Raw genomic sequence first — 16109 nt, 5'->3', positions numbered from 1 at the left:
AAGTGGCGCTGTGGCTCAAGTGGTAGAGCGCTAGCCTTGAGCTGAAGAGCTGAGGGACAGCGCCCAGGCCCAGAGTTCAGGCCCCACGACTGGACCCAAAAAATAAACAAATAAATAAAAAATAAAAAAATAAAAATAAAGAATCAACATAAAAAAAGAGTTCTCTAAGTACTTTAGTGTTTATGATAAATATCCAACAGAGAAAATGGCAGCAATGTTACAAGACTGCATTTAATCTGTTATGGGTATAAATAAAACATGGTTGTGCATAGTTATTAACTTTTACACACAATTATTAGTTATTACGCATAATTATTAGCTTTCTAACAGGCATCTCCTAGGATAGCAAAAATCAGAGATAAAGTCCTTTTCATAAAAACTAACTTAGAAGAAAGGACCCAAGGGACTCTCCTGAGACTGAGGTATGCAGTGTGCAGTACTGTGTTGAGTTCTGCTTCCCTCTGAGCGAGCCTTTCTTTTAAGGTGGGAGTCCCATTTGCACACACTGGAAGGCCAGGTGAGCTACCTGCTTTTCCTCACACCTCTCGGAGTCCTTGAATGTCAGTGACCAGTTTACTCTGCCATGGACCTTCCCATGTGACTCTCTCATAGAACGAATGTAATCCTTTGAGTGGTCCTCAGGATTGAACTCCAGTGCTTCATGTACTGCTCTACCCTTGAGTTACAAACCTAGTCCTCTCATTTTTATTCTATTTATGAGACAGTATTTGATTACTATGACCCGTGGTGGCCTTGAACTCATGATAAGTAGTAAGGTGCATTATGCTATAACTCTTGGTGGAAAAAGGAGAAGGTATAGAAAGGAAAAGGGTCTTATGCAAAGAGACACAACGCAAGAGATGGAGATCTCATCACCTCAAGACCATTCTTTTGGGAATCCAGTCTCAGCATGAATGTCACTAGGAAAAAGCCATCACATACCCAGTTTGGAGTATTTTTTCTTTGTTTTAAAAACAAATAAAGCCCAAATTTGCTTCTCTGCCTTTTTTCATCTGTCCAGCTAGAAGTTTCTGAGCCATGCATGACTTCTGCACTTTGCTGGTCTTCAAGCCCTGTTAGCCGGAATGCCATCATGGCTGCTCTCTTGTCTTCCTACAGCCCATGGGACCTCCTTGTAGTCTCCAATTCCATTGTTTGTGTCCTGGGATATTCCATATGGTGACATCAGAATAAGTCCCTCCATCACTTTCAATTGGTGCCAGCCCTTTCTCTGATTTTTGATCAAATTAAAACCAGAAGACTCTGGTCTTCAGATTGCTGATGCTACTGTCTCTTTTTTCAGGCCAGAGTAGTTCACTCTCCTCTGCCTCATGCCAGGCTTAGCCCCAGTGAGCCCCAAGCTCCTGTTTCCTCTGATTTCGTAGAGCATCCCAAGCTCCGTTGGGACTGCTGCTGAGCTTCCCACTTGTTCCCCATCCTGGGTCCTAGAGAAGCTGGCCCAGTCCCCCTCCCCCACCCCCTTCGGAGACATACAAGACAGCTCCATCCATTTCTCTCTTTAAAAAAAGAAAATCAATAACTTGATCAGCTTGGTGGTGTTGAGCTGTTAAAAATTAAAATTTTGAGCCTTACAAAGTCTCCTTATTGCCACTGTGTGGGGAGAAAAGAATTAACTCTACCCTTCAGGGACCCAAGTCTGACTGAGGGCTGGAGATTTAAAAACAGGGAAGAAACACTTTATAGATTTTTTTTCTAGTGTTAGGAACTTGGAGATAAAAGAATCTGGGGGACAAGGAATGGTTATAAGGCACGAGCACTACTGGAGTTACAATGCTGATAGATCCAGAGGTGCAGACTAGACAGCTTCATTGATTAGAAAAAGACCACACTTCTCACCCTTCAGTCTTATTACTATGCTGGAACCTTCCGTTGAACATATCAGAATTCTGTCACAATCAACTTGGTTCTGTTGCTTTCCTGACCAGCAGAGCAATCCTGGCTTCAACACCTCATAGTGAAGCCTTCTGACACAGCCCTAGTCCAATCGGATTTCTCGCTTTCCCGAGGTGGTATTACAGGCACACAGTACCACATCCCTTGTGCCTGTATTCATTCTCTGCTCGCATTTCCTTTTCTCCCCCCACTCACCCCTCCACCCCCACCACAGTTAGCCTTAAAGTGTCTAAATGCCAGAAAAGGCTCAACACTTTCCTTGCTGCCCAAAGTTTCCTGTGAAGAGAAGGCAGGATTCTGATTCCAATGTAAAAAAGACAGATTTCCGTTCATCAGATAAAAAATACATTAAAAAATAAAACAAACAAGAATGTTTGTCTTTGAAGGAATTAGCAAACTTTGCCAGAGGTCTTCCCTTTACTCAGTGATTTTATCTGCCTTGTTTGTTCAACCATGTACAAGCCTTAGTGTATCTCCTGGTGAGTGTACACTACACGAAAAGTCTCCAACGCCAAGCAGGTCTGTGCACCCCTGTGGGAACGGTGCCATGCGCTGAGCCTCCCCCACGGCTGAGTTGCTCAAGGCCTCACAGAGCATGTGACCCCTGACCTTTTACACACGGTGTTTTCGCAGCACGCTGAGGCACGTGGAGAGGCTGCTCAGTGGGGAAAGGGGTCCCCATTTCCTGAACATGACGACGACACTCTGGTCTCTCTCTTCTCACTCCTTGAGGAGACTGTCACCAGTCTCCCTGTCCTCTTTGCTGTCTACCTTGGCGAATATCTTTGGTCTCCCATACTCTGTCCTGTGGGCACAGAGATGAAGATGATCTTCCTCCATCACTTTCCTTCCAGAGAAAAGAGAACAAGCTCACCTTCTCATTTCTGTGGCTCTCACATTTGTTTTCTAATGGCTAAGTGGGGCAGGAGTGGACTCCTAGCCAAAGTCAAGTCTGACTTCATGACAGACAGATGGAGCATGTTGTTCCAAAGACTGTGTGTGTACTGAGCATTTTCTCTAAACAGTTCTGAGTGCTGTCGTTAGAAAATAATACCCCACACTTGGGGTTTCAGGCAAGCCAGTTTCCCAAGAGACATCCTCTGCTCATCAAGTGAATGAAGACACTTTTATTTCAGTCATTTCAACATCAACATTTTCTGTCCAAGCTAAAACAAGTCATCTGAATGTGGGTAAAGCAGAAACCAAAATCAGTGGGCCTGTGTTTTATGAATTACTGACTGAAATTAAGATTCTGCCTACTCAGGTAGGGTTCTTTGTTCTACCCCCAGAAGTAGAGGACTAGAGGACTTAGCAGCAAGTGTAGGTAGCAGTTAGAGATAAATGGAAGGTAAAATCTTTCAGACAGCTTTGAGGAGCTAGTGCCCTATGTCTCATAAAGAACTAAGAAGTAGATACTTGGCAATTGTACCAAAAAAATTAAGAACAAGCTGGGCGCCAGTGGCTTATGCCTGTAGCTACTCAGGAGGCTGAGATCTGAGGATCATGGTTCAAAGCCAGCCCGGGCAGGAAAGTCCATGAGACTCATCTCCAATAAACCACTAGAAAACCGAAAGTGCCGGTGTGGCTTAAGTGGTAGAGCGCTTGCCTTGAGCTGAAGAGCTCAGGGACAGCACCCAGGCCCAGAGTTCAAGCCCCATGACCGACAAAAAAAAAAAATTAAGAACATCCAGTTGTGCTATGGGCACTCACTTACTTCCACAAGTAAAGAAACAGAATTAGAGGTTATAGGTAGGATCAGTTCATTGTTCTGCTGGGTTATTGGTAATGCTTTGGAAACTAAATGAAAGTACTCTATAAATATGTCATTCTAAGTACCTTTAATTACCAGGAATGGTGAGATTAAGAGCAATAAAGTGAATTAAGGAGGTAGAGTTGGATTTTTTTTATTTTTCACATAAAGCAAAATTTGCCAAATCTGTGAATGTTGTATTATAGAGGAGTACAATAACATTTTCAGCAGGGGGGCAAGCTTGCTCGCATGCTGGCTATTTAGTTAGATCATTCTTCTAGGTTCTCTTCCTGCTTTCAGTGTCTCCCTTTCCTTCACAGGGGTCAGAACTCACAAATGTGATCTTGTGGTCACATATTTGTAGTTTGACTCTTGGTAAAAATAATATAGGTCCCAACGTTCCTCCCATTAAGGTACTTTTGAGGGCTGTCTTAAATTGCTATACAAAAAAAAATTGCTATACATTATCTTGATTTACATGAACTTCAAGAGAAATTCAACAGCTAGTGTCTCCTGAGTCTGTATCCTTTTTAGTAATGGGTTAAATCCTTTCTATATACTTACTCATTAAATCTTTAAAGTAATCTTGTAAGTTAGGTACCATTATTCGTCTTGCTGTATAGTTTGGACACACCTGAAGCTTAGAGGCATAAAATGACTTCCCATGAGGAAATGGCCTTGGCTCACCATATCTATAGGTCCCTCATCTTTGAATTCAACCAACTGCAGATATATGTGCATATATATAATTTACATCTGTATTGATCATATTGATCATGTACTGACTCTTCTTCTTCTTATAGCCCCTAAACATTGTAGTATAATATTTAAATAGTATGTTTTTGCATTCTGCATTGAAAGTAATCCACAGATGAAAAAGTGTGAGGAAAGAAGTACATATGCTGTTTTATACAGAGACTTGAGCACTGGGAAATATGAGGGTGTGTGTGTGTGTGTGTGTGTGTGTGTGTTTGAAATCACCCAGAAGAACATTCAATGATGGGAAACTGGGGAGCAGACAGAACAGTATTGGCATTGCCTCTTGGTTTTCTCCCTCCACCCCCTTCCTCCATTTGACCATGTCTCACCTCTTCCCTTCATTTTCTTTTCCAAAGGTAAATACGCCATGCGAGACCTGGTGCACAGGCTCCCAGGCGGGAACAACAGCAACAACGCAGCGAGCAAGGCCATGTCGGATGACACCGTGACAGCTGTTTGTTGCACCCTGCACGAAGTGATCACCAAGAACATGGAGAACGCCAAAGCCTTACGCGATGCCGGCGGCATCGAGAAGTTGGTGGGCATTTCCAAAAGCAAAGGAGATAAGTACGTTCGCTGGTGACTTCATGTCTGTGTGTTGGTAGGACTAGTTCCTTTGGTTTTGTTATATGTGCATGCATGTGTGCATGCATGTATGTGTGCATGCATGCCTGTATTTATGTATGTGTTCATAATCTATGTATTATTTAAACTACTTTGTGGTAGTAGGACCTAAACCCCAGGCATGCTTGCTACTCCTTCAGCCACATCTCCACCCTGTTATTGCATTTTGTTTTAAGACAAGGACCTGCTAACTTTACCAGTATTGGCCTCATACTCATGATCCCCTCCTACTGTCTCATAGCTGGGATTACAGGCATGCATTATTAGCACACTGAGTGGTTTCATGTAGCATACTGCCATTGGAAAATATCTGTTAGTGATAATCAAGGGAAGGAAACAGCAAACTTATCCCACTAGCTATTTTGATTCCGAGTCTTGGTTTGAAAGTATCAATAGAGTAGACGTCACTCCCGGCCAGCACAGTGTGCTGTTCCTCTGGCAGAGCAGACAACCAGCTCATCTGGGTGCATGAGAGCATCCCTCTGTCGGCAGTGACCCTCTGTGTGGTTGCAAGTCTGTGTGGATGGAGGAATGCTCTTTGGTTCTATGCCTCTTCACCTCTGCCTAGCAAGAGGAAGGATAAGGGAAGACAAGAGGGCAGGAAGAGGGCAGAGAGAACTCAGTTAGAATCCAGTACCTTCTCATACTGTGAGATTTAGGGCAAACCATTTAATTTAACAAGTCACTGGGGTCATGTTTCCTAACTGAAAACTTTCATATATAATATATGTCCTGGAATACTAATGAAACTTGAAAGAACGTATAGAAATGTTCAAGGAAAGTTATGAAGGGGAGCTTGCAGAGAAGTGGAATGAAAAGGTAAGAGTAGAAATGAATGCACCATACCACCAGATGGAAGTCTTCCAGGGTGACTTAAGAATCCAGGGAATTTTACTGCGTGCAACTGAAAAATACCTTCTCCGGCCAAATTGTTAGTCTATTGCTGGGTTGTCAATTCCTACAGAAACCTTCACTCACCTTAATTAAATTTTGCCTTTCACAAATCCTTCAGTGTAGTCAAAGAAGATTAAAAGGGTAAACCTTTTGTTATCAAGTGCCTGCCTACTTCTTGACTTCTCATTCCCTGCCTCTCATTCTTTTATCTCTAATGCTAAGTAATTTCTCTTTTGTTATTAGAGACTGAGAAATACACTTTGAGAAGTTCTGAAAATCTTCTATTTTATTTAACTCAGTATTTTATCAGGGTATTAAAAAATAGGCATTTTTGTTTAAGCACCCTGAGACTTCCAAATGGGTCCCACTGTATATCAAGTAGAGAAACTTTATTGGATTTATGCAGTATTTTGGGATTTAAATTGTTGGTTTGAATTATGCTTGTCTTAGGATGTAAAATACTATACCACACAGGCAGGAAACTATGCAGTGCTCTTCTTCATAGATCTTAGTTGATCTTTAGGATCTTGAATTAAATTGCTTGCTTGTTTTGAGCATTGAGAGGTTAATGTATTAATGTTTTCGAAGAATATACACGAGAAACAAAGTATGCTGAACAAAAACTACATTATTTATTGTCATGAATCATTCAAATATTAAAGTACATTGAAATTTGAGTTTTGGAGAGTGGTTTGACATTTATTAACTTCCTTTAACAATCTGAGCATTCATATAGTGGTACCATCCAATGAGCTGAAGATAGAAAACTTGCTTTCATCAGACCTATGATCAAAGAAAACCATTAGTGAAACTATTTTAAAGTGATTGGGAGGAATTATCTATGAAATAGTATATGCCCTTTTTGTTAATGCAGAAAATCACCTAGTTAGATCTGGTCCAAATTTGATTACAAGGGGAAGATATTTTTCAGTATCATCAGGCTAGATTTATTCATTTAATAATAAAAGTCAAACCTGACTGGAAGTGTTGTTGAATTGAGTTGGGTCAGTATCTTTCCAATTATAGGTATCCAGCTTACTCAGACTTATGTTTTTTCCCTGTCATTTTCCTCTTTTATATATATATATATATATATATATATATATATATATATATATACTAACTAATGCAAGGATCAAAACGAGTTTAAAAAAATAGCTTCTCTTTCCCTACCCCCTCTTCAATTTGGTAATTGCATTATACTGTTGTCAAAAGGAAACAAATCCAAGACTCACTATTTGTCATGATTCTATAATTACTTCAGATATTGAGATTCCATGAGCTCTAGACATGTTTTAATAAAATAAAAACTCCTTATTGGAAATGGAATTCTTGGAATTGCAGTTGATTCAATAACTGGACATGACAGGGCTATCAATTCGATGTGGTTAACTGATAGAATTCTCACCCTAAATTGCTCTTGAAAACTTACTTCAGGGAATCATGTCAAGCTGCTTTGGGATTGAGCTAGTGTGGGGAAACACAAGAAGGGGAAAAAATACTTAGCTGTGACTCTCCATTTTATGTATTTATTTTATTTCTAAATATGAACATGCTTAAATGTGTAATGACGTGAATGAATCAAACTGGCAAGTTACAGGCATGATTGGTGGGCTGTACCTCTCAGAGTGCATAGGACACATAGACAAGGGGACTGGTAATCTGGGGCCCTACTGCTGGCATGACTGGGCTGGACAGACGGAAGGAAATACAATGCGTGACTCACGTTTCCCGGGCAGCTGTGATTGGACAGTCTAGTGAAGATCAGGCACAGTATAATTGTTATTAACCCAAATCTCATACTTGTCATTTGAAATCTTGATAACTTATTCTTTTCACATAATTTTAAAACCAAGTAAGGTCACTCTATTGTGTTCATACACTTCAAAACTACATGTTTTTTTCTAATTTTAACAGTTGTATAGGAAATAGTGCTGAATGTGTCATTGTATTTTGTCATGAGACAGAAAAGCTATTAACAGTCTCAACTGTTCCTTGTCAGTACGTTGTGGCTCAAGTTATAATCACTTGTCACATTAGAAAGATTCAATTCTTCAAGTCCTTCAATCAATAGTTACAGTTTCTCAAGTGGATATTTCTATAATACCAATCTAGTGGATGGACCACAAACATAAGCCTAAAAAGAAAGCAATGTTTCTTTGACCTTTGTCTGTCATTGTAACACTGATACACATTGGTGTTTAATTTGAGAACTCTTTTCTTCATTACACACTCACAGTGTCTATTTTGTAGCTACACAATGAGTAGAAATAAAATATTGCCCTCTGTCAGAGGAATTTTTCATACTGAATGCTTCCACCACACTATCGCTACCCAGACACTAATAGATGTTCTTCTAGGGTTGAGCGAACTCTCTCACAGACAAATCTCTGCCTAACAGTGATTAAATACAACAAAGCAGAACAGTTCATATTTTGCTTCTCATTGCTTATCTAGTAATAAGTGTACCTTTATCTGTCTCCACAAAATGGTCTAAAATTCCCTGTCATTAAGTCAGAGGAATTTAAACTTACATTGAGATGATGATACTGTCATAAATTGGGTAATAATTTTATAATGATTCATCTTAGAAAAATAAAATAAATGTTACCTTAATATGGCTAATCTGTCAGAGAACACAATGTGGATTTTTATAAAAGCTGTATGTTTTGTTTAAAATGCTTGATATCATGCAGCCCAAGTTGAACTCCAATTCAGAGATAATAGATGACTGTTCCTGTTGTCCTCCAGCCAAGGGATGAAGAGACCTTAAAATTAATCTAATTTTAAATATGAAGGCCCACAATAAAAGCAGTCATTGTGTCAGCTGTGGACCAACATGTGATAATTTGATTACAAAAGGCATATCCTTGAAATGCCTCGCCTCTCCAACCTCAACTGACCAGTCTTCCATCTGCCCACTTTCTATTTCAAAAGCTATTTTATGTCAAAGGCACCTTTGGTTAGAATTTAGATCTTGTGTCTAGCAGTTCTGTCAGCCACGCAGCACCAGTCAGCTCAGTCTGGGTTATCACCTGGGAGCTGTAAACAGTGATCATTCTTGTGGACCACTGGTGTCCACACCAAAATCCCCCATAGGCCCTGCCCAGCCTACTACCTGCTTTTGAAGATGAAGAAGCCCTTTCCAGAAGTTCCTATGATCTTGACTTCTCCCTGTGCACTGTGGTGCAGAGGAAAGCACTTTCAGGGCGTGCAGGGCTCTATTTCTAGAGGCCTGCCCTGGCACGGGCCTCTTGAGTGCACGCTCAAGAGCACCTGCCCTACACGCATCGGGCTTCCCAGCCAGGTTTGTGCATAGCGTCCGCGGGAAGAGGAGAGCCCCTGGCAGAGGGCACAGGTGCACAGATCAGGCAGCGTGTGCTCCTAGGCCTCGGTGGGGACCGGGACCGTCTTTTCCTTATGACGCAGGTGTGGTCTGCCATCCTACACTACTACCCAGTCCCCGGAATCCAGCCCTTTTCAAGCGCTACTTGATGCGTGGGGGTTTTTCCTCTTTTTGTTAAAGCATGTCCACTGGTGTGGACACTGGTCTTGACCAGAGTATCCCTTCCATCGTTCTGTCCCTCATCTATCTCATCCCACCCATCTCCTTGAGTTCCCACATATAGACATGGCTGGATTTATTTATTTATTATGTATTTATTTATTGTGGCTGGATTTACACACCAATCCACTACCCCGCCCCCTGCCATGACACGTTCCCGCTTCCTGGTATTCATTTTCATAAACTATGTGTCAATTGTTCAAAGGGGCTATGCCAGGAAATCTTACACAAAACTCATACTACATGGCTCTCCTATGCCATATATTCTATAGTTACATATACCATCTATTATAGAGCTTACATATTCCATGAGCATGAATGCCTGTGACCCTGAGTGTGTTTCTTTTTTCTACTTTCTTTTCCAGACAAATCCCAAATCTGCATTCTCACAAAAATGTCACTACTGTACTATTTGCATTGAGAAGATTCTTTGCCAAACTGTAATGCCTTCCTGTGTCTCAGGCTTGTGGATGTGTGGGTGAGGATGACAACAGTTGGGGACAGATAGACAGTTCCTTGTACTCTCCTGGAGGCAAGAAAGAGTCAGAAAAGCCAGGGGGATATAGATCTTGATTCTTCCTGACAAGGAATTGGGTCCAAGCCCAGCTGTCACTCACCATCTGCGTTTCCTGTCTTTTCTTCATCAGACACTCTCCAAAAGTGGTCAAGGCTGCATCTCAGGTCCTAAACAGCATGTGGCAGTACCGAGATCTGAGGAGCCTATACAAGAAGGTAAGGTCTTCTCACCCTGCTGGCCATGAGCTACACGCAGCCCCGGGCCCACGGCCCAGCCTCTGGCCATAACAAGAAGCATCTCAGGTACAGAGGCCACTTGTTCCACAGCCCCAGCTTCACATTCCCAGAAACAAGGGAATCAGTGAGGAAGCAGAAAGAGATCTAGGCCTTGTCTCTAATGTCTTCCAAAATGCATGAGCCTCTGTCTCTAGATCACAGACCCACAGCCATGGAATCCTATCCCAAGTTATTTTTGCTAAGAGTTTATGATTTCTTTTGTTTTGAATAGGTACATAATAGCTCTACATATTTACAGTATGATGTATAAAATATATATGGTATAATAATCAGCTCTGGACATTTATTATTTCATTGTGGTGAAAATACTCAAGATTCTTCTAGCTCTTTTTAACTAAGTGAAGCAATGTTGTAAACAATAGTACATCATCTAGGCCTGTTCTGAGCTTCTGAACTCCATGATAGACTAAAAGGTAATGAGCTCAGGAATCCTGGGGAAACAAAATCAAGAACAAGTTTTGACAAGTAATTTTAGAAAGGAATCAGGAAAATGATAAAACACAGTTGAGGAAGTCAAAGAATCGCCGCAGCTCACAGGAGTAGCTGGAAGACACAGACACCTGAGCCAGGGTTAGCCCCTGAATCCTCAGCACTTTGCTGTGCGCTGGGAAAGAAGACAGTCCCACTGACCACCAAAGGCCATCTGGGACCCTGACATTTTCCTCGATGCGACTTCAGGCAGACGGGAGCGGTGCATCTAAGAAGGCATCCCTCCCAGAGTGGCTCAAAAATAAAACGTGACAAATGCATGTATAGAGATTAGATTCCACACTTCATTTCCAATGCTGTTGTATAAAGAATTCGCAACTTTTTTGGAGGGGGAGTAGGTAGAGGTGGGAAATAGTTCTAGTGATATCTCCCAGAAGCCGTTGTTTTGTTGTTGGCAGCACAGCAAGCATTCATAAACAGGGGTAGACAACAAGATGGAGGAAAATGAGAAGTATCAGGACTCAGGGAGCAAAACCAGGGGTGGGGACGGGCACCTGGGCTTCCTTCAGCCACTAACCGAAGATCATCCTGGCTTCCAGTGGAGAAGGAAGGAACCAAGGTCATTGTATGTGATGCGTTTGTTCCCAATTAACACCCTCCGTGTCCAACTGACTCTCTGGGCAGGAACGAGGGGCCATAGTCGGTCACATAGGGTAGGGAGGGAGACCTGTCTTGCCACAGGGAAGCTTTGTCTTTTTTTCTCAGCCCGTGGGAAAAAGTAAATATTTAATAACTGGCTCAACTAACTTATAATCTATTTCCAGATTTCCCCCAAGGCCTTTCTACTTCCAATTGGCATTCACTGCTTTCTGTCTGAGTTTATAGAGTTTAACTTAGCCATTTCTTCCCTAAAAGGTGCTACGCCTGAGTTGAAACACATCGTAAATGTTAGCAGAGTGTTCTCAATTAATTGCATCTAAGTCTTTTGTGTTTTGCAATGAGCAAGTGCTTTGGGGCTCTGTTCTGTTTTGCACAATAGTTCTATCCCAGCATCCCTGCAGAGCTCCCTCTTAGACTCCTTTGGAAGCCAAGTGGAGCTTCTCCCAGGAACGAATCCTTTGGCTAAACTGACAGCCAGCCATGAAGATCATGCTGTAGACCTGAGCTGCTGGTTCTGAGTCAGCAGCTCCAGAAGCTCCAAGAAATAGAACTGCTTAGAAAACAGCCCTTTCACTGTGTCCCAAAAGCTGCCGCCTTGCTGGCGTACCTCTGCTCATACTTAGGTGCATTGGAGACCCTGAAAGATGTCTGTTGAGTAGTAGTCTGAATTTCCCACTTTCTCTGCTTTTTTATGTTGGTAGTAGAATTCAGAAAGTGTAATTGTCTTCGTATTTCCATGAAAATAAGAATGTGTTGACAGGAACTTAATGGAACTAAGATTCAAGAACTAATGATGGTGGAAGTGTGTTTCATATAAGGAGATCTAAGGATGACCTGGAGAAATCAAGGTGATGTTTTGAGTTGACCCATGATTAAAAAATGTTCAGAAAGAGCTGTTCTTAATCATTTCCAAATTATGCAGTTGTGAACTGAAGCATCTTTATACTCTGTGTCATAGGATTGCTCATCGCCAAGCTCAAAATGCAAAAAAAAAAAAAAAGGTTTCCCATCTGAAAAGTCCTTCCATGAGAAAACTCTTTCATTCATCTTCATGAATTATTTTTAACCAGTGAGGAAATAGATTTCTATTTTGTTCTTCATTGACAATTTTAACCATGGAAAATTGTCTGATCAATATCTTTTAATTATCCACATTTCCAATCTAGTTATTAAGCAGCAATAGCTTATTATAGGCTTAACAAATGAAGACAGTTCCAATGAAAAATCTCAGACATGGGCCAAAGTGAAAGATGGAGCAAGTATTGCGACTTTATTGGATTCTGAATTACATGGTTTAGGTTTGAAAGTATTAAGTAAGGGAAGGAAAACTACAGAGCAAATCCTAGAGAACACGGGAAGTTTGAGGACAGCTGGGGCGGGGGCTGGCCTGGGAAAGGCAGCTGCTTGTGACTTGACAGAACCAGCGCCATCGGTCACTGGATTCTTTTCTACTACAGCCAGGAACTGAGGACAGGGACCCAGGGACCCCTATCCTTAGCATAATAGCTCCTTTATTTTACTTAGACACATTTAATTCACTGGACCTTTCTTCTAGTTGGTTGTTCTGATCACAACAAAGCCATGGTTGATCATGACATATCTGAGACCAAACACACATGGTATCTAAACCTGAAACTTGAGGGAGGCGTGCCCTTCTGATGTTTGTCCTAAGGAGAAAAAATAGATAACTGCAGAAGAAGCATATATTTCATGTGATGCTTTTATTTTTTATTGTTATTATAATGGTGATGTACATACTATCACAGTTTCATAAGTCAGGCAAAGTGTGTATTTCTTTTTGGATGGTGTCACGAGAAACAGCAATAGACCTTGGATGGATCAGGTTTCATAGCTAAGACTCAGCAGTTTACTAAGCTGTTTTGTATCCAGTTCCCTCTGCTGGCTGTTCATCCATTCATGACAGCATCCAGGATCTCAGCAGCCTTGCGGATAGTCTATGGCGGTGCTTATACCGGAAGAGTCTTCTCTGTAGGCAGCTGGACTCTCCAGGCACAGGGTCCTGGATTGGAGGCCAGGGTTTCCACATCTGATGTCTCTCTGTGATTCTTCTATCAGAGTTGGTAATGTTCCTTAACCTTGCATCACAGAACCTCTATGGGCTCTGGTGGAGAATCACTGGCACAGCTCTTGAGTTCTCCCTCATCCCCACCCCGGTGCTGCAGGCTCTCCTGTGGGAGGCAACAGCCGTAACACCTGCCTCACCACGCTGCTGATGGTCTCAAATGGACCGGCAGTCATCAAGATGCCTTGTATGCCGGAAAGCAGAAACACCCACAGGAGTTCTAAAGCTCATTCAAAACAGCTTCTCTCGCCATTTGCCTGACAAACGCTGTCCCTGCCATCCTGTTCCATCCTTTCCAAGGCCACTAGAGGATTGGAGCTGAGGATTCCATCTTGTCATCTCCTGTGGCTGTTCACTTCCACCAATATTTTAACAGCTCCATTTCCCTTGCGTTCCTCTCCTGTCTCCTCTCATCTCCATGCAAGTGTCTCTCTGCCTGCCAATCAGATAGCATGCTAATGAGAATGATGAACCAAACCATAAAGACAGGATTTATATAGAGCAGTGAAACCCACTCTTGGTTTCAGAAGTCATTTGCTTCCTTTTCATGTCAGTGCTGAGCCTGTGTGTATAGCAAGCCAGATGTGTGAAAGACTCATTATATTGAGGATGGTGCTGAGGCCTAGGGTTACAATATGCTGTGAGATCAAGCAAGACCTATTTCCCAAAGAGTCCTTGCTATGACCCTGTATGCTTCCAGTTTGAAAACATTATGTGTCAAAATAGCCTCGTTCACAAAAACAGTCTTTCCCAGCACCCATGACCGAGCTCCTCCCTTGTTCCCTTAAGCTCTCTGCTCTCCTTCTCCTTCATCTGCTCATCTTCCTGCTCACTCCTTACGTTTTGGCATCCATGAGGACTTGATTCTCAGAACTTGGTCATTCCAGGCACACCTAGTTCAGGTGACCATAAATCTTCCCCTACATCAGTCAACAAGCAAATGTGCTGGTCTCTCCTATCCCTTTCCCTAGCCCCAGTCAATGCTCCTATCTTTAGCCACCCGGACTATTCAAATACAGTATCTGAAACATCTCACCAAAATCAGATCCCAATCAGGCTTTCTCCTAGATTCGGCTCCTCTTCCTTCCTCTTCTGGACCTCAGAGACCCGGCACAGGTTGCCAAGGAGTGCCCAGGTGCCTCCCCAGGCTCCTGCCTCTCCTTCATATATGTGAATCCAGTTCACCAGAAAGCCACAGACACCTGCCTCTACCCCTTTCCTTCTACATTCCTGGCCATGAATAGCTGGATCGTTGTTCCAGGCTTCTTACGCACTTCTCATCTTCACATTTGTTCCTCACTACCTCTTCCCCAGAGGACAGCCAGAGAAACCTTCTAAAGAGCATACATGGGTTACTTCAAGACACACCTTCCAGCGACTTCTGTTGTCCTCAGAACACAGTTGGAACATCCTAGCACAGCTCATGAATCCTTTCTAGAGCAGCCTCAGCCCTGCATTCTTGCTCACTTGCTTCCTCCAGCACTTAATACTGCCTCCTTCCTCACAAAGCCCCACAAAGCCTTCCTCTAAGTCTGCACTCCGTCAGGTAGCTCATCCTAATCTTCATTTACCCACATTCTACCTACGTTCTACCTCCATCTCACCATTCCACTGACATCTCTACCATCACCAAAAATCACTTATCTCCTTCATCTGAACTAAGTTATACTCCTCACTTATCGGAAATAGACTTTGAATGAATCAAAAAATTTAATTCATGTTTTGAAAGAATAGCATTATAAATACTTGAAACCTACAGTTAAGAATTGCAATAGTATGGCTCAGGAATGTGTAAGATATATTTACATTTTTATTGGAATACAATTTCCTTTCCTGATTTAAATATTTATTGTCGGAGAAATCGCACTGTGAGCCAACATTGCAAGTTTTTTTTTTTGGGGTCCAGTCGTGGGGCCTGAACTCTGGGTCTGGGCACTGTCCCTCAGCTCAAGGCTAGCGCTCTACCACTTGAGCCACAGCGCTACTTCCGGCTTTTTTCTTTTTGCTTATGTGGTGCTGAGGAATTGAACCCAGGGCCTCATGCATGCAAGGCAAGCGCTCTACCACTGAGCCACCTTCCCAGCCCTGCAAGTTATTTTTGCATTAAAAACTGCCACACCACTTGTCTGCAGCTCTGACATAATTAGTATCCATTCCTAATCAGCAGTGCAAGGAGTATCAGGCAGAATGAGAGATGATGCCTGAAAGAGACGTCATTCATTTTTGCTAGAAAAAAGGAACTCAGTAGACTAAATAACTGAATTGCATGCCTGTGTCATTGGCAAAAATTAAAAAGATGCTTTTTCAACTTGATACTTTTTAAGTCATCATTCCTAGTTTATCTGAACTACTTCAATTCCTCAGTTTCCCAGAATTCATGCTTCCACTTTTGGATACCAGGGTCTATAAAGATAGAACTTTCTGCTTAATAAAATGCAAAATTGAAGCTTATCTCATCTCTAACCAGTATGGCTCTCTGGTTTGTGGGTCTTCCTGGGGCATTGCATCCATGAACAATTTAGCAGGCCATCCTGAACACAAATTCAGCAACAGGCTTTGGTTTTAAATTTGACATGGTCCATTTTGCTAGTAAAGAAGTATTTACATAGCAGTTAAAA

At 42.1% G+C, this 16109-nt stretch overlaps 1 protein-coding gene across 2 annotated transcripts in view; it reads left to right on the top strand.

Annotated features, from left to right (window-relative positions):
* Ctnnd2 (catenin (cadherin-associated protein), delta 2) overlaps positions 1–16109 on the top strand; it is a 349057-nt gene that overhangs the window by 303423 nt on the left and 29525 nt on the right. For both annotated transcript variants that reach the window (XM_013013886.1, XM_013013885.1), the window contains 2 exons: positions 4780–4990; positions 10154–10238. In XM_013013886.1, the coding sequence (XP_012869340.1) occupies positions 4780–4990; positions 10154–10238 (296 nt within the window). The remainder of the gene's footprint in view (positions 1–4779; positions 4991–10153; positions 10239–16109) is intronic.

Source organism: Dipodomys ordii, unplaced genomic scaffold (genome assembly GCF_000151885.1).
Source record: "Dipodomys ordii isolate 6190 unplaced genomic scaffold, Dord_2.0 Scaffold21, whole genome shotgun sequence".
In the NCBI taxonomy this organism is placed as follows: domain Eukaryota; kingdom Metazoa; phylum Chordata; class Mammalia; order Rodentia; family Heteromyidae; genus Dipodomys; species Dipodomys ordii.
This window is presented reverse-complemented; position numbering and strand designations above follow the sequence as displayed.